Source organism: Acinonyx jubatus, chromosome B2 (genome assembly GCF_027475565.1).
Source record: "Acinonyx jubatus isolate Ajub_Pintada_27869175 chromosome B2, VMU_Ajub_asm_v1.0, whole genome shotgun sequence".
Taxonomy (NCBI): Eukaryota; Metazoa; Chordata; class Mammalia; order Carnivora; family Felidae; genus Acinonyx; species Acinonyx jubatus.
The window spans coordinates 119,333,305-119,356,159 of NC_069385.1; the positions used below are offsets into that span (position 1 = coordinate 119,333,305).

Sequence of the window (22,855 nt, forward strand, 5' to 3'; positions counted from 1 at the left end):
TTTGAGAAATTCAGAGTAGTGGTCACCCTGCAGGAAGGGAGAGGGATGCAGTCAGTGTGGAACCCAAGAGACATCTAAGGTCCTGGGAATTTCTTTCTGTTTGTTTGTTTGTTTGTTTGTTTGTTTGTTTTGAGAGAGAGAGAAAGAACAAGAGCAGGGAAGGGGGGAGAGAAAGAGACAGAGAGACAGAGAGAGAGACAGAGAGAGAGAGAGAGAGAATCCCAAGCAGGCTCCGCCTCACCAGCGCAGAGCCAGACTCCAGGCTGGAACCCATGAACCTGGAGATCATGACCTGAGCCAAAATCAGGAGTCAAACGCTTAACCAACTGACCCACCCAGGTGCCCCCTGGGAATTTATTTCTTAAGCTACGGTCAGATACCCAAATATTTTTTTCATTTGTCTTTATATGTGCTCATTTTATACGCTCTTCAATGTGTATAATGTCTTCACAATACAGGTTCTTAGGAGAGAGGATGAGCATGAAGCGAGTCAAGGAGAGTAAACAATCGCAATGCTGGCTGCGCTGGGAAGGGGAGGGTGGACTGTGGTGGCAGCCAAGAGAGGGATCAAGCTGAAGAAAGATTTTTTTCTCTTAAGACAGCAAAGATTTGTCTGGGTTTAAAGTAAAGGGGCAAGTATAAAGCCCAGGAGGGCAAGAAACAGAAGGCAAGATTAAGAGTGGGATATAGGAGGGAAGGGAGGGCTTTCAACAGGCTCTGACATTAAGGAAAGGGGAATAAGGATGAATGAAGAAAGGGATGTTTGGGGTGTGAAGGAGAGCACTCCAGTCTGCTGAGAGAAGGGGACTGATCAGGAGAGGGGTAGGGGACTCAGGAGAGTGGGCAGGTAGGAAGGGCATCGTGGTGGGGGAAGGGGCTCTTCCAGGTACATAAAGCATCCCCCCCCCCAGAACCTAACTGAAGGGTGCCGCTAAAGTCAGAGCAGCTGAGTGCTGCATGTGAGAAAGGGAAGGAGGGGACGTAACAGAAAGGGGGAGATGCTCAAGATGCCCAGAGGCCTCGTGGGGAGTGGGGCAGTCTGTACCCTTTTACACTTTTTGAATTTGTGGTCTTTGGGGTGTTTTATTTGTTTAGTTGGTTGGTTGTTTTGTTGGGGGAGTTGGCTTGGGTTGGTTTGGTTTGGGTTTTGGCTTTGTTTTTGGAAGGAAGAAAAATCGGCTATTTATTGGTGTGGTGCACCCAGGAGAATGGGGAGCTAGTGCTTAACGTCCTAAATTCCCCGTTGGCTTACAAGCAGGGGTTCTTAAAGGGTAAAAGTTCAGGGTAAGGGTCTTAGGGTCTTGGATCATGCCAATTGATCGACTGTAATATTTCCTTTCTTGACCATCTTCTCCCTCTCGGCATCTCCTTGTCAGGTTTTGGTGTGAGTGCAGTGAGGTGGTCGCTCTGCTGCAGGGGCTTGGCTGTTCCTCTTTAGGGGCCTGGAACTGCAAGACCTTCTCAGCAGATTGTGCTCAGTGATATCATCTCTAGAGTACAAAGGCAGAAGTTGTACATCCCATGACTATTCCTAAGCTGCAAACTATTATTATTTCTTTTCTTGTACACGTGGCACGTTATGTTTGACATCTCAGGCAGAACAGCACCCCACAGACTTCTCAGCAGGCAACATGATGTTACTTCCTAAGGCAAGTTTACAGGTTTCTTTAATAGTAACCAAGAGCTCCGTGACTGGTCAGAGACAGCTATGTCTAAATTGAGGGAGCTTTGAGGGATAGGGACAATGACTGCTCTAGCTACTTCCTGCTGAGGAGGGGTGGAGGTCAGGATCATAGGGAATGAAAGTGTTTTGCTCCTGGGGCATCTGAATGGCTTAGTTGGTTAAGCAACCGACTTCGGCTCAGGTCATGATCTCGAGGTCCGTGATTTTGAGCCCCGCATCAGGCTCTGTGCTGACAGCTCACAGCCTAGAACCTGCTTCAGATTGTGTCTTCCTCTCTCTCTGCCCCTCCCCTGCTCACGCTGTCTCTCTCTGTCTCTCAAAAATAAATAAACATTTAAAAATTTAATAAAAAAAAGAAAGTGTTTTGCTCCTAACTGTAAGTACTCTGGTGCCTGGCCTAACTTCAAAGCTTTGGACAACCATTAATTAGTTTCTGCTTTTGCTGCCTTGAGCAGCATCTCATGCCACATTTATGAGTAGATAAATCATTAAAAGAATAGCCAAGATAGATAATCCCGCTTGGGTTAATGCCCAGGGTATTGATCGAATTCCTTAAGGAATCCAGAAAAACAGACCAGAATACCAATCCCATTTTGTTCCTGGGACTTCGGTAGGAATCTGTTGCAGCCAAATATCTTGTCCTCTAATCTCGTCAAGGTGGGTTTCTACTTTTTGTTGAGCTATTACTTGAACCGTTTCACTGGCCAAAATTCCCAAGGTGATAGAAAGATTTTTGATCATGTGCTCTGAGCCCTTATTCCCCACCAAGGTAAAAATGCTCTCCCAAAGGAATATCAAATGTATTATCTTGATAATCAAGCAAGGAATCCCCATTTCGTATTGATTCCCTTTCTTGTTCAATAAATACACTTTTTGAATTCTGAACCATGCAAGTAATTCTAAGAAAACATAAAATACACTGGACCATTTTTGTTTTTTAATTGGGGTATGGATTGGGTCATTTGCATGGACACCGGCAGGCCTGAGGCAGGTACCACAGGCCTGGAAGTAGCTCAGACAACAGGAGAGGTAGGTAGCAGCCGAGCAGGACTCAGGGTTCCTACAGCGAGGGCAAGAGCTGAGTGTGGGTCAAAGAAAGAAAAAGAAGTTGGAGGTTTTATTGTTATACAGGAAAAGTTGTACAAGCCTATGGATTAAAAGTCCAGACTAACTTCCCTCCTCCTTTCCTACTGGTAGCTCAAGGAATATAAATTTTTCCAGTCTAGGCTACGCAGAATGCAAAAGTACATCCACTGCCAAAGCTACTTGGAATGTCTCAGAGAAATGTGTAACTCTTCCTGTTTGGGATTATCTAGACCACTGTTTGCCTCCATCAGTAACCAAGAATGGTGCTGTAAGCCATGAGCTAGCTAGTCCTAGACCACTTTCCCCAGATGTACACAAAAAATACACATACCTCGGGGCGCCTGAATGGCTCAGTTGGTTGAGCATGTGACTCTTGATCTTAGCTCAGGTCATGATCCCAGGGTCATGGGATTGAGCCCTGCATCAGGCTCTGCACTGACAGCGTGGAGCCTGCTTGGGATTCTCCCTCCCTCCCTCCCTCCCTCTCTCTCTCTCAATAAATAAACTTAAAAAAAAAAAAAGGAGTGGAATATAGCTTTGAGCCTAGGTGTGTCTGACACAAAAGCCAAAGTTCTTTCTCAGATTCATATGGCCTGACTACAAAGGAGAGTTCTACAAACAGGGCATTTTAGAATAAAGAGAACTGAGTGCAGGCATAAAAGGCAGAGAATTTAAAAGGGAAAGGCAGAGTCAAGCACCACCTAAACACTGCCCCCACTCTCCCACTCAAGGGTGTCCCTTTGAGTTCAGGAATTCAGTTTAAGTCAGGAACAAACTTTTTATGGGTGGATGCTGGCTGAACTGAAGAGGAATGACTTCAGCAGTCAGTCATTTATTGCATACCTTTTATTTGCAAAATATAACCCATGACATAATTCCTGCAATCAAGAAGTTTACGATCTATGAAGGAAGCCAGAGGTCGAACCCATTATATAACAGGCAGTTTCATCAGAATTGATGCTAAGAAAAATGCTCTAGTCTCCTGGAGTATGTGATAAACCAATCCAATCAGTGGGAAGCAGAGGCTTTTTCACCTGGACTTCAATGGGTAGGGAAGTGAGTGTGCAAGAAAGAGGGGGGCAGTCCTTGAGGTGCTAATAAATGCTGTTGGTAAATCTGTGGAGACTGCAGGTTAGTTTGCGAGTGACACAGAAAGAGAAGAGAGAGGTGCAGAGTTGATGGGAGGTTTTGTTTAAGGCGGTGGAGCTCTAACCTTGCCAGTCCCTTGGAGGAGCAGGGAAGGGATTGGAAGGACGGCTGCAGTTGGAAAGATTAAAGACGGTAAAATCACACTGACATAAATAATCGCATAATTAGAAAAATTAATACTTGAGCTAATTACACAGTAGGGGTGAAATGGGCGAGGTCATCGACAATACATAAAAGTGGAAGACGTTTGCCTTGGCAAGAAGTGGGATCAATTCTGAGAATGGAGGGGAAGGTCCGGTGGGTGTGATGTTACACGACTGTGAGACGAAGGAAAGTTGAGAACACTGCATTGTTTCAGTAGGAAGTTAAATAATCTTTTGGGCCAGGAGGGCTAGAGTGGTCACTAACTTCAGAAGAGTTGAAAAAGTCTTGAAGTGTGGCTGGAGAAACTATGAACATACCAAACAGAGGATGCACGCGTGGGCAACAGCGACCAACAGCTCCGATAGCCGCGGCGCGGTCTGGGTTCCCGGGAAGGGCTGCGGTTGCAACCCTGTCCTGCTCGGCACAGCTGGGCCAGAGCAGCGCTACCACAGGGAGCAGGTGGCAGCACTGTCTGCTGGAGCTGGGCTGGCGGGGAGCGCGGGCGGGGGCGCGCTCTGCGGGGCGCAGAGCGGACGGCGCCCCAGGCAGCCGGGAACGGGGGGCGGGCCCGAGCAAGCGGGCCTCCGCGCGGCTCTTGGCACGCACGCGCAGACGTGCCGCGGGGCCCGGAGGCACAGAGGAGGGGGAGCGAGAAAGGGGGGGTGTGGAACGTATTTCCGCTCTGGCGGACAAATAATACCGGCCAAAGGGGAGGCCAGGCCATCCGGCCCTTTAACCGCGTGGGGGGGGGCTGGTGAAGAAAGGGGGGTCTGGAAGGGGCGAATCCTGCTCCTTTAATTCCCTCCCCTCTTCCTCCTCCCCGAGTTCTCGCCGACGCCGAGGCGCGCGGGGCCTGGAACACACTGCACGAGCCGCCCCCGCCCCTCCCTCCTTACGCCCACGCGGAGCTGGCCCCGCGCGCGCGCCTCGTGCACCCCCGCGCCTGCGCGCTGCCCAGGCTCTGCCCGTGTTTGGGGGCGCTGCCGACCCTGGGGGGGTGGGGGAGATAGGGGGGGAAAAAACAGCGCGCGGAACCGGGCCAGGTGAGAGGCGCGTGCACTCAGGGTCGTGGGGCTGGGGGGGCGTGCCACGGAGCTCTGAACGTGGGGGGGGCGTGCACGAAGCGTGCAGGCGGCGGGGGGAGGACGTGAAAGGCGCGTGCAAACGTGCAAAGGGGGGGCGGAGGAATGAAGCAGCGGGGAAAGGGGGCGGGGTGAGAAAAGGCTGCAGCCCGGGCCACCCCGGAGCCCAGAGCCCCAGGCCTCTGCTCCAGGTTTCTCCAGCCTTACCCTTGGGCGCGCGGGCTCGCCCCATCCTCGCGGGCGGTCCGGCGTGGGGGGGGGGGGGTGTGGACGCCGCTGCCCCGCCCCCGGGAACCACGCCTCCGTTCTCTCGGAGGGAGAGCGCTTCCCCAGGGACTGGGGAAACTGAGGAAGGGGCCTGAAGACTGGGAGATCTGAAGCTGGGATGCTGGGCAAGAATGGGAGCGAGGGGCCTGGAGCCTTGGCTTAGGCGAACCAGAGACCTTTGTCTCTGACCGGTTTCCTTCCCAACCAGGGTTGCCCACCCCCGCCACAATGGCCTCTGGGGTGGAAGTCCTGCGCTTCCAGCTGCCGGGCCACGAGGCCGCTACCCTGCGGAACATGAACCAGCTCCGCGCAGAGGAGCGGTTTTGCGACGTGACAATTGTGGCCGACAGCCTCAAGTTTCGTGGCCACAAGGTCATCCTGGCCGCCTGCTCGCCTTTCCTGCGGGACCAGTTCCTACTGAACCCCAGTTCTGAGCTGCAGGTCTCACTGATGCACAGTGCACGCATCGTGGCCGACCTGCTCCTGTCCTGCTACACCGGCGCTCTGGAATTCGCCGTCAGGGACATCGTCAACTACCTGACGGCTGCCTCTTACCTGCAGATGGAGCACGTGGTGGAGAAATGCAGGAACGCCCTCAGCCAGTTCATTGAGCCCAAAATAGGCCTCAAAGAGGATGGGGTCAGCGATGCCAGCCTTGTGAGCAGTGTCAGTGCCACCAAATCCCTGCTCCCTCCTGCTAGGACCCCAAAGCCAGCCCCCAAGCCCCCACCCCCACCCCCTTTGCCCCCTCCACTCCTACGGCCTGTGAAATTGGAGTTCCCTCTGGATGAGGATCTGGAGCTGAAGGCCGAGGAAGAAGATGAGGACGAGGACGAGGACGTGTCTGACATCTGCATCGTCAAAGTGGAGTCGGCCCTGGAGGTGGCACACCGGCTCAAACCTCCCGGAGGTTTGGGAGGAGGCCTGAGCATCGGAGGCTCGGTGGGCAGCCACCTTGGGGAGCTGGCCCAGAGCAGCGTGCCCCCCAGCACTGTGGCCCCACCACAGGGTGTAGTGAAAGCCTGCTATAGCCTGTCTGAGGACGCAGAAGGGGAGGGTTTGCTGTTGATCCCTGGAGGCAGAGCCAGCGTGGGGGCCACCTCGGGCCTGGTGGAGGCAGCAGCGGTGGCCATGGCTGCCCGGGGGGCGGGGGGCAGCCTGGGGGCAGGGAGCAGCCGGGGACCCCTGCCCGGGGGCTTTTCCAGTGGAAACCCCCTAAAGAACATCAAGTGCACCAAGTGCCCGGAAGTGTTCCAGGGCGTGGAGAAGCTGGTCTTCCACATGCGGGCGCAGCACTTCATCTTCATGTGCCCACGCTGCGGCAAGCAGTTCAACCACAGCAGCAACCTCAACCGCCACATGAACGTGCACCGCGGCGTCAAGTCGCACTCGTGTGGCATCTGCGGCAAGTGCTTCACACAGAAGTCCACGCTGCACGACCACCTCAACCTACACTCTGGAGCGAGGCCCTATCGCTGCTCCTACTGCGACGTGCGCTTCGCTCACAAGCCTGCCATTAGGCGGCACCTCAAGGAGCAGCATGGCAAGACAACGGCAGAGAACGTGTTGGAGGCCAGTGTGGCAGAGATCAACGTCCTCATCCGCTAGTGGGGCAGGCTCGGGGGCCAGGAGGCGGGGGTCCCTGGGCTGAAGGGAGCTCCCTGGCCCAGGAGAATAGGTAGGAGGGTGGGAGGGTCGGCAACAGGCAGGTACGTGGGGAACCTGAGCGGATATATCCTGAGGGAGGGGCTGAAGATTTCTTGGAGAGAGGACCCCTGCCTTTTCAGAAAAAAAAGAATGGAGAGGGAGAGGGTTCTTTGAGAAGACCAAGAGAATATGGGCTCCCAGAGAAAGATTTTCTTCTCTTAGACGTGCATGGATATGTGGAGGGAGGGAAAGGGTCTTATGGAATGAGGAAAAAAAAAAAAAGACAAAAATGCTTTATTCCTGGTTAAGGCTGCCCAGGGAGAGGTTCTGATATATCTTGAGATGGGGGGTGGGGGGGTGGGAATTGGGAGGGAATTTGGCAGGAGGCAGTTTATGTGCTCCTGCATAGAATAGATCCTTGGGAGAGGGAGTGGTAGGGGGAAAGGATTATTGAATTCCAGAAAAGGAAGTAGGGAGACAGTTCTTGCATGCTGGGGGAATGGGATTATGGGTAAAGACTCACCAAAACTAGGGAGAACCATGTCAGGTGCCAGGTAAGAGAACATGGGGATAAGGGTCCTGGGTAGATATGAAGTGGGGGACAATAGCAAGAAGGATGAACAGTGGTGGGGGTGGGGGGTAGGGCACTTAGATGAAAGGATACATGGAGGTCTGTTTGGGGAGGGAGGGAGAGGAGTAGAGACTTATACAGTATTTTTTAAGAAAACAAAACGTATTTTTTAGGATTTTTTCTGGAGTTTGGGGTTTTAGTTTTTCTGCTTTTGTTTTCCACAAAATAAAAAATAATAAAAAAAAAAACACTTTATTTTTTCTTTATACTCTGTCTGGCAACTGCATGTGTATGACTATCCCACCCTAGACAGCTTCTCTCTGATGCCATTTGCTCTACACTCCGCACAACTCCTGTAGGCCTCATGTGTGAAGGAGACTTGAGAAGAGAAGGGGATTGTGCAAGTGGGCTTCTCTGGCTGGGGACCCTCCAAATTCTACAACCTCAGCATCTGGCAGATAGCTCACACTTATGTTTCATAATTAGCAGTGGTGATAACACACTATCTCCCCCTCTATTGGAAGAGTTTCGTATCTGCACTACGGAAGAGCTATATGTGTGATCATTGTGTCCACCAAAACTTTAAGCAGGAGCCAATGTTTGGGCATTTATGATCTGAGGAAGGGTTCATGTCCTTGGGAAAGCTAAATAAAACAAACAAAACAAAAAACAGTTCAGATTAGGGTATGGGGAAGACTACAATTCCCACAAAGCTCTGGAATAGTTCTTAAGCAAAGAGAACTACAGTTCCCAGAAGGCCTTGAATTGGCCTCAGGTGCCCAATACCCCAACCACCTGCTTCTATCAAATACTGCGTGTGAAATCACACAGTTTTTCCAGACTTTGACCAGAATGTAATACGTCAAGGGATGGTACCCTAAATAATGCTACCAAGGTTATATATTGGTGTAACATCATTCATACTGTTAGTTGGGCTGTGACCCACGCAGTGCCTATGTATATAAGGTGTTTGGCAAAAAAAGAAAAAAGTTACTCAGTAGTATCACCAGGCAGTAATGACTCTCGGGCCTCTAGGGTCTTACCCAGATCGCTAGTGCACATGGTGGAGTAACATGTATGGCATAAACAGAACAGACGTTTAGCCCCAGGTTTTCAAAAGTGGACGCTGCTCCAGGAGACATGAAGCAGTTGAAAGTAAAGGTGTCCGCGCGTCCCCACTGCCCCCTCCTTGCTCGTTAGGGAAGCAAGGCCAAAACTGAGCCCGACCCTTCTATCTGGTGACCCACAAACTAGAAAGCACCCAGAGGCGGGAGAAGCATACGCGGGCCAGATTGGAAAGACAGCCGCAGCCGAAAGCTGGGAGGGTCAGACATTCCTTTCGTTACCTAAAACCAGGCGGGGGGTGGAGAAGCCACACCTGGACCCAGGCGTGCCTCACCTTCGGCTCCCCGCTGAGCTGACACCAGGAATGGCAGGAATTCTCCCCTGCAGTCCCAGCTTAGGACAGCCACTGCCATTTCCGAGGCTGCTCTCGGGGGAAAATGGCCAGAAGGCGCGTAGTGGCTCCTTTAAGGCTCCTCCTAGTCCTCCCTCCCCCGCCCACGTGACCCGGGGCGGCCGCGCGCCGGCTCAGCCCCCCGCGCAAGCGGCGATGGCGGCGGCGGCGGGAGCTGCAGCGGCGGCGGCCGCCGAGGTGCGGAAGGGGAGGGGGAGAGGCGGGTGCATGCCCGCGCGCGCGCCCGGGGGAAGCGCGCGCCCGTGCAATGCTCCGGGGGTGCAACGGGGCCGGGGGGCCCGGACGGGACCTACAGCAATCCGGAGGGCCAGCACCGGGGGCGGATGAGGGGACCAGGGGGTGGGAGGTGGGGGGAGTGGGCACGGAGGCGCGCGTGCAGCCGCCGGCTGCCCCCGAGTGGGCGGCGGGCGCCGGGGCCCCAGGAGCACGCGCGAGGGGCACGAGGGGCCGTCCACCGGGCTGGGGGGCAGCGGGCGCTGGAGGGGTTGGTGCCCGGGGTCCCCGCGGCCTGGGGGACAAAGGGGGAGCGGCGCGTGCAGCCGGGAGGAGGGGGCGGGGCCGGGGCGCGGAGGCCCCGCCCCCTCCCCCTCCTCTCTTCTCGGCCCCAGAGATGCGGGGTCTACCGAGAGGGAGGGGGTTGATGCGGGCCCGGGGGAGGGGTCGTGCGGCCCCCCCGGGTAGCCGAGGCCGCGGAAGGGGGGGGCCCCATAGAGGAAGAGGTAGGCCCCGGAGCCTACTCTCTCTTCCCAGAGCCCAGGCGTCCTGGGCTCCCCAACTTCCTACAGGGCTGACTAGCCCTCCTCTACCTTGTGTCCCCTGCCAGGGGGAGGCCCCTGCTGAGATGGGGGTGCTGGTGCTGGAGAAGGAGCCTAGAGGAGCCACTGAAAGAGGTGAGTACAGCAGAAAAACGGGCCCAGTTGGACCTTCACCTCCCCCAACACAGGATTCCCTGAGAGCTTAGCCCCAAACTTTTTCTTTTCCCTTACAGTTCATGGCTCTTTGGGGGACACCCCTCGTAGTGAGGAGACCCTACCCAAGGCCAGTCCCGACTCCCTGGAGCCTGCTGGCCCCTCATCCCCAGCCTCTGTCACGGTCACCGTGGGTGATGAGGGGGCTGACACCCCTGTAGGAGCCACACCACTCATTGGGGATGAACCTGAGAATCTCGAGGGAGATGGGGACCTCCATGGGGGCCGCATCCTGCTGGGTGAGAGGCTGGGGAGTCTTGGGGTGGGGGGTGAAGTGGGGTATCCTCTGACTACTTTTCCTCTTATCTTGCCTTTGCTTGCCTGTCTGTTTTCCAGGCCATGCCACAAAGTCATTCCCCTCTTCCCCCAGCAAGGGGGGTGCCTGTCCCAGCCGGGCCAAGATGTCAATGACAGGGGCTGGAAAATCACCCCCATCGGTCCAGAGTTTAGCTATGAGGCTGCTGAGTATGCCGGGCGCCCAGGGGGCAGCAGCAGCAGGGCCTGAACCCCCTCCGGCCACACCCAGCCCAGAGGGGCAGCCCAAGGTCCACCGAGCCAGAAAAACTATGTCCAAACCAGGAAATGGGCAGGTGAGGATTGAGGGAGAGGGTTGGAGTGGGGAGACAGGAGTAATCCACAGTAAACCCCTTGTGGACTTTCTTTACACTTTTTTTTTTTTTTTTTACACTTTATTCAGACCTTTTCTAATCTATTCCCAGTTTCACATATTTACCTAGGGGCTACAGTGTGTCAAATTCTGGGCTGGGGGTTAATCTGAACAAACAGACAAATTTCTGTCTTCCTGGAGTTTACATTCTTGGGGAGAGGGAAGTAGATAAGACAAAGGTTAGAGAGTTAATTGTGTAGCTACTTTTATAATTATTCTTATGATAATGACTAAAGAAACTTCAGACCACTCTTTCTTTCTACCTCAAAGCAAGCCCCAAGGGAACTTTTTCCTCCCTTTGACACTGTCCCTGCTCCCTTTTTTAAAGGTTCTAAGGGTTTTACTATAAATCCCTAAGGGGTAGGAGGTGAGGGAAAGGACCAAAGCCCCAGAATTTCAGAAGCTTTATGACAATATTTTTAGGGCTCTTGGTATGATTTTGTTTTGGGTATGGTTTTTTAGGTAGCTTTGGGCAAAACATGAACCTTTGTTTTCTCATCTGTAAAATGGGTAAAAAAGGGCCTGCTTCTGCGATCTTGAAGAGATAAGTGTTAGGTGTGGGATGTGCTTAACATACTACTTCTGGGGATATAGCAGTTCTTGTGATTGCCACATTCTGGTTCACTGGAGCTTCAAATGGCATTTTTGAGGGTGTGGCTCACCTACCCTCCACCTCACCCAGGGCTGCAGGCTAATCCAGGCCCCCGGGCCCAACCAGAGATACTCCCGACCCTAAGTGTGCTCCCTCTCGGCCCCCAGCCCCCAGTCCCTGAGAAGCGGCCCCCTGAAGTGCAGCATTTCCGCATGAGTGATGACGTGCACTCCTTGGGGAAGATGACCTCAGGTCAGTCCCACCTCCCACCCAACCTGCTGCTGGATGAGACCTCAGGGTCCTGAGGGTTAAGGACAGGCCTTACTCCTTTCTCTCTCTCCTTCTAGATGTGGCCAAAAGGAGGAAGCTGAACTCCGGTGGTGGCCTGGTGAGCCTGGAGAGGCAGAAAACAAGGCCTCTCCACCTAGGGGGCCTCATCCTGCCCTCAAGGGAAATGGGCTGGGGGGGAAGTACCAGCAGCTTCCATTTTTCTGATCTTTTCCTAGTCGGAGGAGTTGGGTTCTGCCCGGGGTTCAGGAGAAGTGACCATGGAGAAAGGGGACCCAGGGTCCCTAGAGGAGTGGGAGACAGTGGTGGGGGACGACTTCAGCCTCTACTACGACTCCTACTCTGTGGATGAGCGTGTGGACTCTGACAGCAAGGTGAGAAGGAGCTAGCCTACCTCCCTGTCAGCACGTACCTTGTTCAAGGTTCAATCGCCAGTCTTTCATTCCCTGCCTTGTCTCTTTCCTTTTTACCTTGTGAACACCCCCTAATTCAGGGCCCCATATGGTCCGTAACTTCCAGTGCATGCTCCACCCCAGTCCCTCCCCTTGCTCCTCTCCATGGTGGCAACCACCATCCTGGACTTGGGGTTTAGCATTCCATTTTGTTGTTTGCTTGCTTGTTTATTCTTTTGCTCTTGGTTTGGTTTTATCTCCTACAAGTTTGCCTGTGCAGTATAATGCTGTCTTACCTGTTGTGCTTTTTTTTTTTTTTTTTAACATTTTTTCACGGAAAACTTCAAATAACATACAAAAGAGCAAAGGGTGAGCCCTCATGAAGCCTCACCTGGCTCCAGCAATTTTCAGTACACAGCCACTCTTGACTCCTCTCTTCTGCCCCCAGCACACCCACCTCCCTGACTGCTTTAAAGTAGCCATCACATCGTTTTATCTGGAAATGTCTTCGTATGTATCTCTAAACATCAGGCTCCTTCCTGTTTTTTATTTTTATTTTTTAGTGTTTTTATTTATTTTTGAGAGAGAGAAAGAAACAGAGTGTGAGCCGAGAAGGGGCAGAGAGAGAAGCAGGGTCCAGGCTTTGAGCTGTCAGCACAGAGCCCGTCACAGAGCTCAAACTCATGAACTGCAAGACCCTGGCCTGAGCTGAAGTCAGATACTTAACTGACTGAGCCACCCAGGCGCCCTCTTCCTGTTTTTTAATATCACTGCTTAATTGTTTTCACAACCTAGAAAATGTAGCCATCACCTTGCTATGAGTGTTCATGTGTTCTCAGTTGTTTCATAGGTGGGTTTTTGTTTGTCCAGATTCAAATGAGCTCCATACATTGGTTTGATTGACATTTGCCTTAGGCCTCTCTTGATTTAAAGGTAGGTTTACCTGTCTTTGAAAAAGAAGGGTTTTTTTTTCACCATTTATTTGTTGAAGAAGCCAGGGTGATTGTCCTACAGAATTTCTCACGTTTAAAATCAGTTGACTGGGTGGCGACTGACATGTTCTTTTTTCTTTTTTTTTAATGTTTATTTATTTTAGAGAGAGGGAGACAGAGGTTCCAGAGCAGGCTCTGCACTGACAGCAGATAGCCCAATGCAGGGCTTGAACTCATGAACTGTGAGATCTTGAGACAAAGTAGGATGCTTAACCGACTAAGTCATTCAGGTGCCCCCTCAATATTTTTTATAAACTAGATCTAGAAGCATAATCAGCTTTGGGTGTTTTTTTGTTTTTGTTTTTAATGGTGAGAAGATTTGATAGCTGGTATGCATGCTTCCTCTTGCATCGCATAAGCGGGCATGGGACGTCTTGTCTTTTTGTTAGTGGTATTTAAGATTGATAGTAGATTTCTGTGACGTCAACCTTCTCCTTATTACAAAGTTCTTCATTAGCTTTTCATCTGGTATTTTTAGCAACCACTGGTAGTCCTATCTACATATGAACTTCATAAAAAGCATAAAACTTGTGCTTGTTTTCTGGAACTTTTTTTTTTTTTGCTTAATATGTCATCAAGATTCACACTCATCATTGTGAGTGAGGTGCCTTCCTTTTCACAGCTAACATCCCACACCCTTTGTTTCCTCTCCTGTCCATTCACCTCCTCCAGGGAGCCATCCTGGGACAGAAGTAATAGTTCTTTAAAAAAAATTTTTTTTTAATGTTTATTTTTGAGAGAGAGACAGACAGAGTACGAGCCGGGGAGGGGCAGAGAGAGAGGGAGACACAGAATCCGAAGCAGGCTCCAGGCTCTGAGCCGTCAGCACAGGGCCCGACGCAGGGCTCAAACTCAAGAACTGTGAGATCACGACCTAAGCCAAAGTTGGACGCTTAACTGACTGACTCACCCGGGCACCCCAGTAGTAATAGTTCTTTATTTATCCTGCTTCATTGAGTCTTGGGGGTTGGATGTGTCCTGCCCTGCTTGTTTCCCAAGAGAGGGCTATGGACTGAGGGTTGCTGTTTCCCCAGCCCTGCCTTGCTTCTCTCCCAGTCTGAGGTTGAAGCTCTGGCTGAACAACTAAGTGAGGAGGAGGAGGAAGAGGAGGAGGAGGAAGAAGAGGAAGAGGAGGAAGAAGAAGAAGAGGAAGAAGAAGAGGAAGATGAGGAGTCTGGCAATCAGTCTGACAGGGTAAGAGCTGGAGACTGGCATCCTGAGAAGTGGGGGCTGAGGGGCTGGAGGTCTGAGTCCCCAGAGCAGGGGTAGTGGGCTGGGGGCTAGGCTCTCTAATTCTTCCTCCATCCCAGAGTGGTTCCAGTGGCCGGCGCAAAGCCAAGAAGAAGTGGCGGAAGGACAGCCCATGGGTGAAGCCATCCCGCAAACGGCGGAAGCGCGAACCTCCACGGGCCAAGGAGCCACGAGGTGAGGAGGCTCCTCTGCTCTTGGGTCCCCTCCTCCAGCCCCCCTGCCAGCCCCCAGAGAGCGTGCATGAACACACGCTCATGCATGTGCTCATGCACGTACACCCGCATGTACCCACGCGTCCAGGCACCTGTGAGCTCGCACTCTCACTCTCTCTGTCTCTGTGTCAGGAGTGAATGGTGTGGGCTCCTCAGGCCCCAGTGAGTACATGGAGGTCCCTCTGGGGTCCCTGGAGCTGCCCAGCGAGGGGACCCTCTCCCCCAACCACGCTGGTAATTGCCAATTGCTGGGATGGCGAGCCACTAGGGGGCACCCTCTGGGCTGGAGGGAACGGGGAGGAGGGGGACCCCACCGGAGCTGAGGTGTCTGTCCATGGCCAGGCTTTGGGAGTTCTAGAGCTTGGAGGGAAAGGCAGGGCGGGGGTGCGAGGCCCTACCAGTGGTCCCTGTGGGTGATGGGTATGGCCTCCCTCAGCTCCCTTTTCCCTCCGTCCAAGGGGTATCCAATGACACGTCTTCACTGGAGACAGAGCGGGGGTTTGAGGAGCTGCCCCTCTGCAGCTGCCGCATGGAGGCCCCCAAGATTGACCGCATCAGCGAGAGAGCTGGGCACAAGTGCATGGCCACAGAGAGTGTGGATGGAGAGGTGGGCCCTGTGAGCTGGGAAGAGAGGTGCCGGTGGGTCGGGGGGGATCCAGCCCCGGGCCCTAGCCTCACCCTCTTCCTACCCGTTCACGCTGTCACAGCTGTCAGGCTGCAATGCCGCAATCCTCAAGCGGGAGACCATGAGGCCGTCAAGCCGCGTGGCACTAATGGTGCTCTGTGAGACCCACCGTGCCCGCATGGTCAAACACCACTGCTGCCCAGGCTGTGGCTACTTCTGTACGGCGGTGAGTGACCGGTGGGGCAGACAGGCAGCGTGCCCCACTGGGGAGGGGTCTTCTAGATCCTGACCACATTATTTCCCAGGGCACCTTCCTGGAGTGCCACCCCGACTTCCGTGTGGCCCACCGCTTCCACAAGGCCTGTGTGTCCCAGCTGAACGGCATGGTCTTCTGTCCTCACTGTGGGGAGGATGCATCTGAGGCCCAGGAGGTGACCATCCCCCGGGGGGATGGGGTGACCCCACCAGCTGGCACCGCAGCCCCTGCCCCCCCACCCCTGGCTCAGGATGCCCCCGGGAGAGCAGACACTTCCCAGCCCAGGTACTGGCCTCCCCCTTCCCGACTGTCTGTTCCCTGCCCTGGCCCCGTTGCTTGTAGACATCAGCACCTTCTCCCACAGTGCCCGGATGCGAGGGCATGGGGAGCCCCGGCGGCCACCCTGTGACCCTCTGGCTGACACCATCGACAGCTCAGGGCCCTCCCTGACTCTTCCCAATGGGGGCTGCCTCTCAGCCGTGGGGCTGCCACCTGGGCCAGGCCGAGAGGCCCTGGAGAAGGCCCTGGTCATCCAGGAATCGGAGAGGTGAATGAGGGGTTGCTCTCGGGCTGGGCGGCCAGGGCTGGGGCTGAAAGGTGGATCTGCAGGTTTTGAGGTTGATGCTCCTCCTGAGGAGCCTACACCTCTCCCTCGCCATGACAGGAGGAAGAAACTCCGCTTCCACCCCCGGCAGTTGTACCTGTCGGTGAAGCAAGGGGAGCTGCAGAAGGTGATCCTGATGCTGTGTGAGTATTCCACTTACTCGTTTGTTATGCAGACCTTGAGTGAACACTGGTTATGTACCAGACACTGGGCTCAGGGCCAGGAGCGCAGCAACGGAGGCCATTGTCCTTGCCCTGAAATACTTAGTGTGGTAGGGGAGACAGACACACAGCTAACCCATCAGTTGTGCCTTCCCAGTGGATGTTCAGAGGAGTTAATGACATTGCTCAGGAGGAGCCCCTGACATGGGTTAGGGCCCTAAGAAGCCTTCCTGGAGGAGGTCCCACCTGCCCCCTAGCTCGCTCACCACTTGTCCCTCCCTCTTCCGGTGTGGCGGGCTCTCCCCACAGTGGACAACCTGGACCCCAACTTCCAGAGCGATCAGCAGAGCAAGCGCACGCCCCTGCACGCGGCCGCCCAGAAGGGCTCTGTGGAGATCTGCCACGTGCTGCTGCAGGTCAGCATGGGCCCAGCCCTCTGCCTCATTGACCAGGCCCCCAGACGCCCTCCTTTCCCCAGCCCTTCTGAGGTGCCAGCCCCCATGCCCCCTCCTTGCAGGCAGGAGCCAACATCAATGCAGTGGACAAGCAGCAGCGCACCCCGCTAATGGAGGCTGTGGTGAACAACCACCTGGAGGTAGCACGCTACATGGTGCAGCGTGGCGGCTGTGTCTACAGCAAGGTGTGGTGACCGGGCCAGCCGGGGCCTAGGTTTGAGATGGGTTTGAGATGCCAGCGGGGGACTCATCTGCCCACGTCTTCCTCAGGAGGAGGATGGCTCCACCTGCCTCCACCATGCAGCCAAAATTGGGAACTTGGAGATGGTCAGCCTGCTGCTCAGCACAGGACAGGTGGACGTCAACGCCCAGGTCAGCGGCCTGGCTGCCTGCCCCGCCCACTTCGTCTGGGTCCTTGGCTCAGCTTCGGGCTTTGGGCCCCCTTTCGACCTCAGCTGACCTCCGACCCTTTCCGTGATCTTGCCTTGCTCTAGTGTGTCCCTCTTTTCTCCCTCCTCATTTGTGTTTTTTTCTTTACCTTTCTCCTTTTTGCTTTTTCTGTCAGTTTTCAGAATAATGAGTTGCTGCCTTAATCTCTGGAAGTGTGCGATGATACTCTTTATCACCTCTCACTTTGTCATATGTTGGGTGTGTTTTAGCCTATTGATCTTTGAATTGTTCCATTCTTTGTCCAGGAGGAGCCCCTTGAACTAGGCTTCTGTGATTTTTGTTAGGACCCAACCGCTTTTGAGTGCATCTTTTAGTACAAAGAGATTTTTTTAGAGACTGCAGTCTGTGTCCTTAGCAGCAGTTATTGCTGTTGGGCCACTGTGTTCTAGGACTTTTGAGTGGAAAGACCTAGAAAGTATGTGTCTTTTAGAATGAGAAAAATTATTCCACAACTCTGAGCAATAGACACTATTAGTCCCATTTTACAGATCGGGAACCTGAGACCCCAGAGACTTATCTGGAGTCTCAAAGCATGTGAGTGATGGAGCTGAGACTCACACTCAGAGTCTAGCCCCAGAGCCTGTGCTCTTGACCACATGCTCCATTGGGAAGCAGGGCCAGCTGCTGGGCGTGCCCGGGGCAGGGGAAGGGGGACCCCTCACCCTCCTCCCTCTCTCCCCACCCACAGGACAGTGGGGGATGGACGCCCATTATCTGGGCTGCAGAGCACAAGCACATTGAGGTGATCCGCATGCTGCTGACACGGGGCGCCGATGTCACCCTCACAGACAACGTGAGAGTTGGTTGGGGGTAGTGGAGGTGGGGACTGTCCTGGCCCCCTGAGCAAGGACGAGGCTGGGTTCAAGGGCTCACCGCTTGGACCCACCCTTACCCTCCCACGTCCACAGGAGGAAAACATCTGCCTGCACTGGGCCTCCTTCACTGGCAGTGCTGCCATCGCTGAGGTCCTCCTCAACGCACGCTGTGACCTCCACGCTGTCAACTACCACGGTGACACACCCCTGCACATCGCAGCGCGGGAGAGCTACCACGACTGTGTGCTGTGAGCCCCAGCCCACCCCACGCCCTGACGCCCCAGCGCCTTCACGCAGCCCCAGACCCCACAGGCTTCCTGTCCCCTCCCAGGCTGTTCCTGTCACGCGGGGCGAACCCTGAGCTGCGGAACAAGGAGGGGGACACAGCATGGGACCTGACTCCTGAGCGCTCCGACGTGTGGTTTGCGCTGCAGCTCAACCGCAAGCTTCGTCTTGGAGTGGGGAATCGGGCCATCCGCACTGAGAAGATCATCTGCCGGTGAGCCCGGGCCTTCTGCACCCAGGACAGCCTTCTGCCTTCTCCCGCAGCCCTGCTGAACCTCCAGAACATCCCTCAGACCCTCCCCAGGCTCCACTGAATCACCAGAACCAACCCCCAGCTAGGATACCAGATACAGTAAACAGAAATAGAGTTAAATTGGAATTTCAGTCGAGCAGCACGTACTTTTTTAGCGTTAAGAGCGTCATACACAGTATTTGGAACGTATCCATAGTAAAAAATTACGTCTTACTTATCCAAAATCCAATTTTCATTGGGTGTCCTGCAGTTTATTTGACGACCTTACCTCCCATGCCCCAGTGAACCCCCAGAATCATGCCCTTCCCTCCCACAGCCCCAGGAACCTCCTAGGCTTCTCCTTGTACCTAGTGGACCCCCTGACCCCATCCTGTAGCACCCCCAGCCCCGTCTCCCTTCCATCAGGGATGTGGCTCGGGGCTATGAGAACGTGCCTATTCCCTGCGTCAACGGCGTGGACGGGGAGCCCTGCCCGGAGGATTACAAGTACATCTCAGAGAACTGTGAGACGTCCACCATGAACATCGACCGCAACATCACCCACCTGCAAGTGAGCGGGGGCCCGGGACCTCCTGGAGGAACACACAAGCTGTGGGCCGACAAGGCACCTGGCCAGTGGAGTGGGGCTGAAAGGGACCTCTGGCGTGGGCTTGCATGCATCTGGGAAAGGGGTCCTTTTTCTGGGACACGTGAAGGTATCATATGGGCCCCTGGTAGCCCTGGGGACACCCCAATCAGCAATACCTTGATTGTCCCTCGCCCCGGGAGCATCACCACCCGCCATACTAATATGGGAAAGGACAGCAGTTGGGGGGCAGAGAGCGCCGGTTGCTGAGGGGACAAGGCCACTTCTGAGGGCCGAGCTGATCCCCTGCCTCCTGCCCCAGCACTGCACGTGTGTGGACGACTGTTCCAGTTCCAACTGCCTATGTGGCCAGCTCAGCATTCGCTGCTGGTATGACAAGGTATGTGCCCTCACCCTGGGCTTCCAGGGGCGTGCCAGGATAGAGGTGAGCCTGTACCCAACTACATGCAAATCAAGGGCATGGTGGAGTGGTTCCTGTTCTCTGCACCCAGCATGTGGCCTCCCTTAGCCCGTTCTCCCTGTTTGTGGCATTGGGATCCATGGTGGGTTTTTCTGTGGAGTCCTGGGGGTCGTCCTTAGCAGCCGAGGTGGGCGCCACACAGACACCACTTGTCCTTCCCTCCTTCGACCCCAGGATGGACGGCTGCTCCAGGAATTTAACAAGATCGAGCCCCCACTGATTTTCGAGTGTAACCAGGCGTGTTCCTGCTGGAGAAACTGCAAGAACCGGGTGGTGCAGAGTGGTATCAAGTGAGGCCCACCCCTGCAGCCCACCCTCACCCCCACCTCACCACCATGTCCCCTCCGGTGGGGGTTTCTGGGTTCCTCCACCTAATGTCACCCCCTTTCCTGCCCCCAGAGTGCGACTGCAGCTCTACCGAACAGCCAAGATGGGCTGGGGGGTCCGAGCCCTGCAGACCATCCCCCAGGGAACCTTCATCTGCGAGTGAGTAGGGGTGGAAGGGTGCACAGCCGTAGCTGACTCCCAAGCCTCCATCTCCTTTCCTCCCTGATGGGTCCCACCCCTTCCCACTGCCCGTCTCTGGCCAGATTGTACCTGCTCCCAGCCTGCTCAGACCTCAGAACCTTCTGTCACCACTACCACATCTTCCCTCCCCTGCCTTTCCAAGCTGGGAGACAGACAGACATGGATTGAGCCTCTGTCACTGGGTATCCTGGGCCAAGTTCTTAACCTCCTGGAGCCTCATTTTGCTCATCTGCAAAATGGAGGTGATAAAGTTACCTTTCTGTCCAAGTCACCAGGGCCTCACTTCTCTCCAGCAATTCTTTCTTTTCTCAGCATCTGTAACCCTCCTGCCCCCTGGCTCCTACTCCATGGCCTGCAGACTTAATCTAGGCCTCCTTTGGCCCCACTTGCCTCTTTACAGGACCATCCATTTTCTCCTTATTGGGTCATCTCTCAACTTTGTTCAAATGGCCCCTTCCTCCTGAGCCTCAGTTTCCCCACCATCCACTCACTGCTCATCCCTGCCGGAATCTGCCTTTGCCCTTGCCCTTCTGCTGATACCACCTCTCGACAACCCGCCCGTCACCCCGTATCTTGATCCTCCTTCTCCCAGCGTCTGCTACTCTCCCTTGCTGTGGCTCCCATGACGCTGTCCTACCTCTGACCCATCCATCCTCCCTTTTCACCAACTTCTCTTCCTCCACTTTCTAAATGTGGGTGTCCTTGTGTCCAGCTCCTTCCTAGAGTTCCTCACAGCCCCTGTGGCTCTGTCCCTTCCTGCAGCCCCAACCTCTCCTGTCCTACTGCCTGGCATCACCACCACCTGCTGTGTGATTCCTAGTCCAGAAACCTCCTAGTGACTAAACCTGCGTGGATTTCCCCGCCCAAACCACCTGCCTATAGATACTGATCCCTGTAACCACAGGGGCTTGGTGTCTCCCTACTCGCTGATTCTTCCTCTGGTGCAGCTCAGGCCCTTCCCTTTACCTTCCCCACCACTGCATCTCCAGCTCGTCCCCAGCCCACCAGCCCCAACTTCCCCCACATTTGCTGGTCCTGCCCATTGTTCCAGCTGTCCGGTGGAGACCCCAGCTGGCAAGAGTATGCCCAGTGTTGTTCCCTCTGTTGTGTTCTCTGTTCCTCCTTTTCATTCTCATTCCAGAGGGGAGCCACCCACCTCTTCCCCCACTCCCAAGATGTCTGCTGTCCTCCATGTCCACTCTGCCTTGGCTGCCTACCTCAGCCATCTAGGTCTGTGGGATTCATAGACAGACGGGGCAGCTGACAAATTGTGAAAGAGGGTTCCATGGGGTTCTGAGGAGAGACAGGGCCTGGAGCGAGCTCCCGATAACCCCTGTTCACCTTCAGAACCACCACTTCCTGCCCAACAGGTACGTTGGGGAGCTGATCTCCGATGCTGAGGCTGATGTAAGAGAGGATGATTCTTATCTCTTCGACCTAGACAACAAGGTAAGCAGGAGACCCCTCTGTACCTTGCTCCCAGCCAGCTGATGGAAAGCTGGGGAGGAGGGACTAGATGGTCCATGGGTGGGGAAGTTGGCCAGGCAAGCGGGGTAGTAGTAGATGTGAAGAGTGACACCTTCCCCTCAGGACGGAGAGGTGTACTGCATTGATGCCCGTTACTATGGCAACATCAGCCGCTTCATCAACCACCTGTGTGACCCCAACATCATCCCTGTCCGTGTCTTCATGCTGCACCAGGACCTCCGGTTTCCACGCATTGCCTTCTTCAGTTCCCGAGACATCCGGACTGGGGAGGAGCTGGGGTGAGGTGTCTCTGGTGTGTGCCAGGGGTGTGGGAGATGCGGTAAGCTTAGGACCAGAAGCTGAAGACTGGAGAGTGCCTGGTTTCCAGGCATGGAGTAGAGCAGAGCCTCTCTGATGTCCGTGTAGATGGAGTCCTGAGCCTCCCAGATTCTGATTCAGTAGATTTGGGATGGGGCCCAAGATTCTTCTGCATGTCTAATGAGTCACAGGCAGTGCCAGTGCTGCAGGTCCGTGAAACAGCAAAGGGCTTGGAGTCCGTCCAGAGAAGATGGGGGTGGGTGCTTTGGGGTAGGCCTGGGCAGCTGGCTTTGGATCCCATCGCCTCCTTCTGCTCCTCTGACAGGTTTGACTATGGTGACCGCTTCTGGGACATCAAAAGCAAATACTTCACCTGTCAGTGTGGCTCTGAGAAGTGCAAGCACTCAGCCGAGGCCATTGCCCTGGAACAGAGCCGCCTGGCCCGCCTGGACCCCCACCCCGAGCTGTTGCCTGAGCTCGGCTCCCTGCCCCCAGTCAATCCCTGAACGTGGACCACACACGTCCCCCACCCCTGGATGGCCACCAGCTCAGCAGCCCCCTCTGCCACTTGCTGCTCACAGCCCACACCTGGGGGTGCTGCCTTCTTCTGTCCCTTAGCCCTTCACACATTCCTCAGCCAGAGACCCCCAGCCGGGCCCTGGAGGTCTGACAGCCCCTCTCTCCCAGAGCTGGTTCTTCCCTGGGAGGGTGACTTCAGGGCTGGCCGCTCCCTGTTCCCCATCCTCAGCTGAAGTTTGATGAATTGAAATTGGGCCTCTATGCCAGCTGGTTTCCTTTGTTCTCAATAAATACTGGGTTTGGTAATAAACTGTCTTGGTGATTGTTTGAGGGGCCAGAGCGGGTTGGTCAGGGAGGAAGCACACATAGCCAGAGGGAATGTGGGCCCAAGGGACTGAGCAGGATGGACTGGTGTGGACAGCCACCCAAGGGGAGGGGAGGCTTGTGAGAGACCACTGTGGACAGAGTCCAGTCATGGGTGTGAGTGTACCACAAAATAATTTGCAAAAACATGAAGCTTTTTCTTAAAGCGTGCCAGCTCCTTCAAGCCATGGTCCGTGGAGCCCGCGGCAGGCAGCCCCGAGCCCCTGTCGCAGGCTTGGCT

General features: G+C 54.7%; 3 protein-coding genes across 12 annotated transcripts in view; 2 read left to right on the forward strand and 1 right to left on the reverse strand.

Annotated features, from left to right (window-relative positions):
• Positions 1 to 4,802, reverse strand: part of C2 (complement C2) — a 42,004-nt gene extending 37,202 nt beyond the window's left edge. Inside the window, 2 exon segments of the mRNA XM_027058091.2 lie at positions 4,381 to 4,723; positions 4,725 to 4,802. Coding sequence (XP_026913892.1) covers positions 4,381 to 4,723; positions 4,725 to 4,787 — 406 coding nt within the window. The 5' untranslated portion in view covers positions 4,788 to 4,802.
• ZBTB12 (zinc finger and BTB domain containing 12) lies at positions 3,917 to 7,896 on the forward strand. 2 transcript variants are annotated; one of them, XM_053223019.1, is made up of 2 exons: positions 3,917 to 4,051; positions 5,621 to 7,896. In XM_053223019.1, the coding sequence occupies exon 2, from the start codon at positions 5,641 to 5,643 to the stop codon at positions 7,018 to 7,020; it is 1,380 nt and encodes a 459-aa protein (XP_053078994.1). In that variant the 5' UTR covers positions 3,917 to 4,051; positions 5,621 to 5,640; the 3' UTR covers positions 7,021 to 7,896. The 2 variants fall into 2 exon arrangements, with proteins under 2 accessions (XP_053078994.1, XP_026913893.1); XM_027058092.2 differs by lacking the exon at positions 3,917 to 4,051 and adding an exon at positions 4,792 to 5,106.
• Positions 7,897 to 9,193: 1,297 nt separating this feature from the next.
• EHMT2 (euchromatic histone lysine methyltransferase 2) lies at positions 9,194 to 22,561 on the forward strand. Of its 9 annotated transcripts, XM_027058089.2 has the most exons (28): positions 9,195 to 9,284; positions 9,931 to 9,997; positions 10,096 to 10,314; positions 10,412 to 10,665; positions 11,502 to 11,586; positions 11,682 to 11,722; positions 11,841 to 11,996; positions 14,063 to 14,200; positions 14,317 to 14,431; positions 14,602 to 14,703; positions 14,928 to 15,076; positions 15,177 to 15,320; positions 15,400 to 15,635; positions 15,715 to 15,897; positions 16,015 to 16,097; positions 16,425 to 16,531; positions 16,633 to 16,755; positions 16,841 to 16,942; positions 17,709 to 17,813; positions 17,929 to 18,083; positions 18,167 to 18,334; positions 18,779 to 18,923; positions 19,261 to 19,338; positions 19,594 to 19,709; positions 19,819 to 19,905; positions 21,318 to 21,396; positions 21,538 to 21,713; positions 22,058 to 22,561. In XM_027058089.2, the coding sequence occupies exons 1-28, from the start codon at positions 9,243 to 9,245 to the stop codon at positions 22,236 to 22,238; spliced, it is 3,636 nt and encodes a 1,211-aa protein (XP_026913890.1). In that variant the 5' UTR covers positions 9,195 to 9,242; the 3' UTR covers positions 22,239 to 22,561. The 9 variants fall into 9 exon arrangements, with proteins under 9 accessions (XP_026913891.1, XP_026913890.1, XP_053078988.1 ...); XM_027058090.2 differs by lacking the exon at positions 14,602 to 14,703 and having other exon boundaries at positions 9,194 to 9,284; XM_053223012.1 differs by lacking the exon at positions 10,096 to 10,314 and having other exon boundaries at positions 9,228 to 9,284.
• The last annotated feature ends 294 nt before the right edge of the window (positions 22,562 to 22,855 follow it).

Bases quoted from the DNA above. Each gene is read 5' to 3' on its own strand.
- ZBTB12 (XM_053223019.1), top strand. From the start codon at position 5,641: ATGGCCTCTGGGGTGGAAGTCCTGCGCTTCCAGCTGCCGGGCCACGAG.
- EHMT2 (XM_027058086.1), top strand. From the start codon at position 9,718: ATGCGGGGTCTACCGAGAGGGAGGGGGTTGATGCGGGCCCGGGGGAGG. The intron at 14,201-14,316 runs GTAAGAGCTGGA...CCTCCATCCCAG, and splicing joins CTGGCAATCAGTCTGACAGG to AGTGGTTCCAGTGGCCGGCG. The intron at 15,077-15,176 runs GTGGGCCCTGTG...ACGCTGTCACAG, and splicing joins CAGAGAGTGTGGATGGAGAG to CTGTCAGGCTGCAATGCCGC.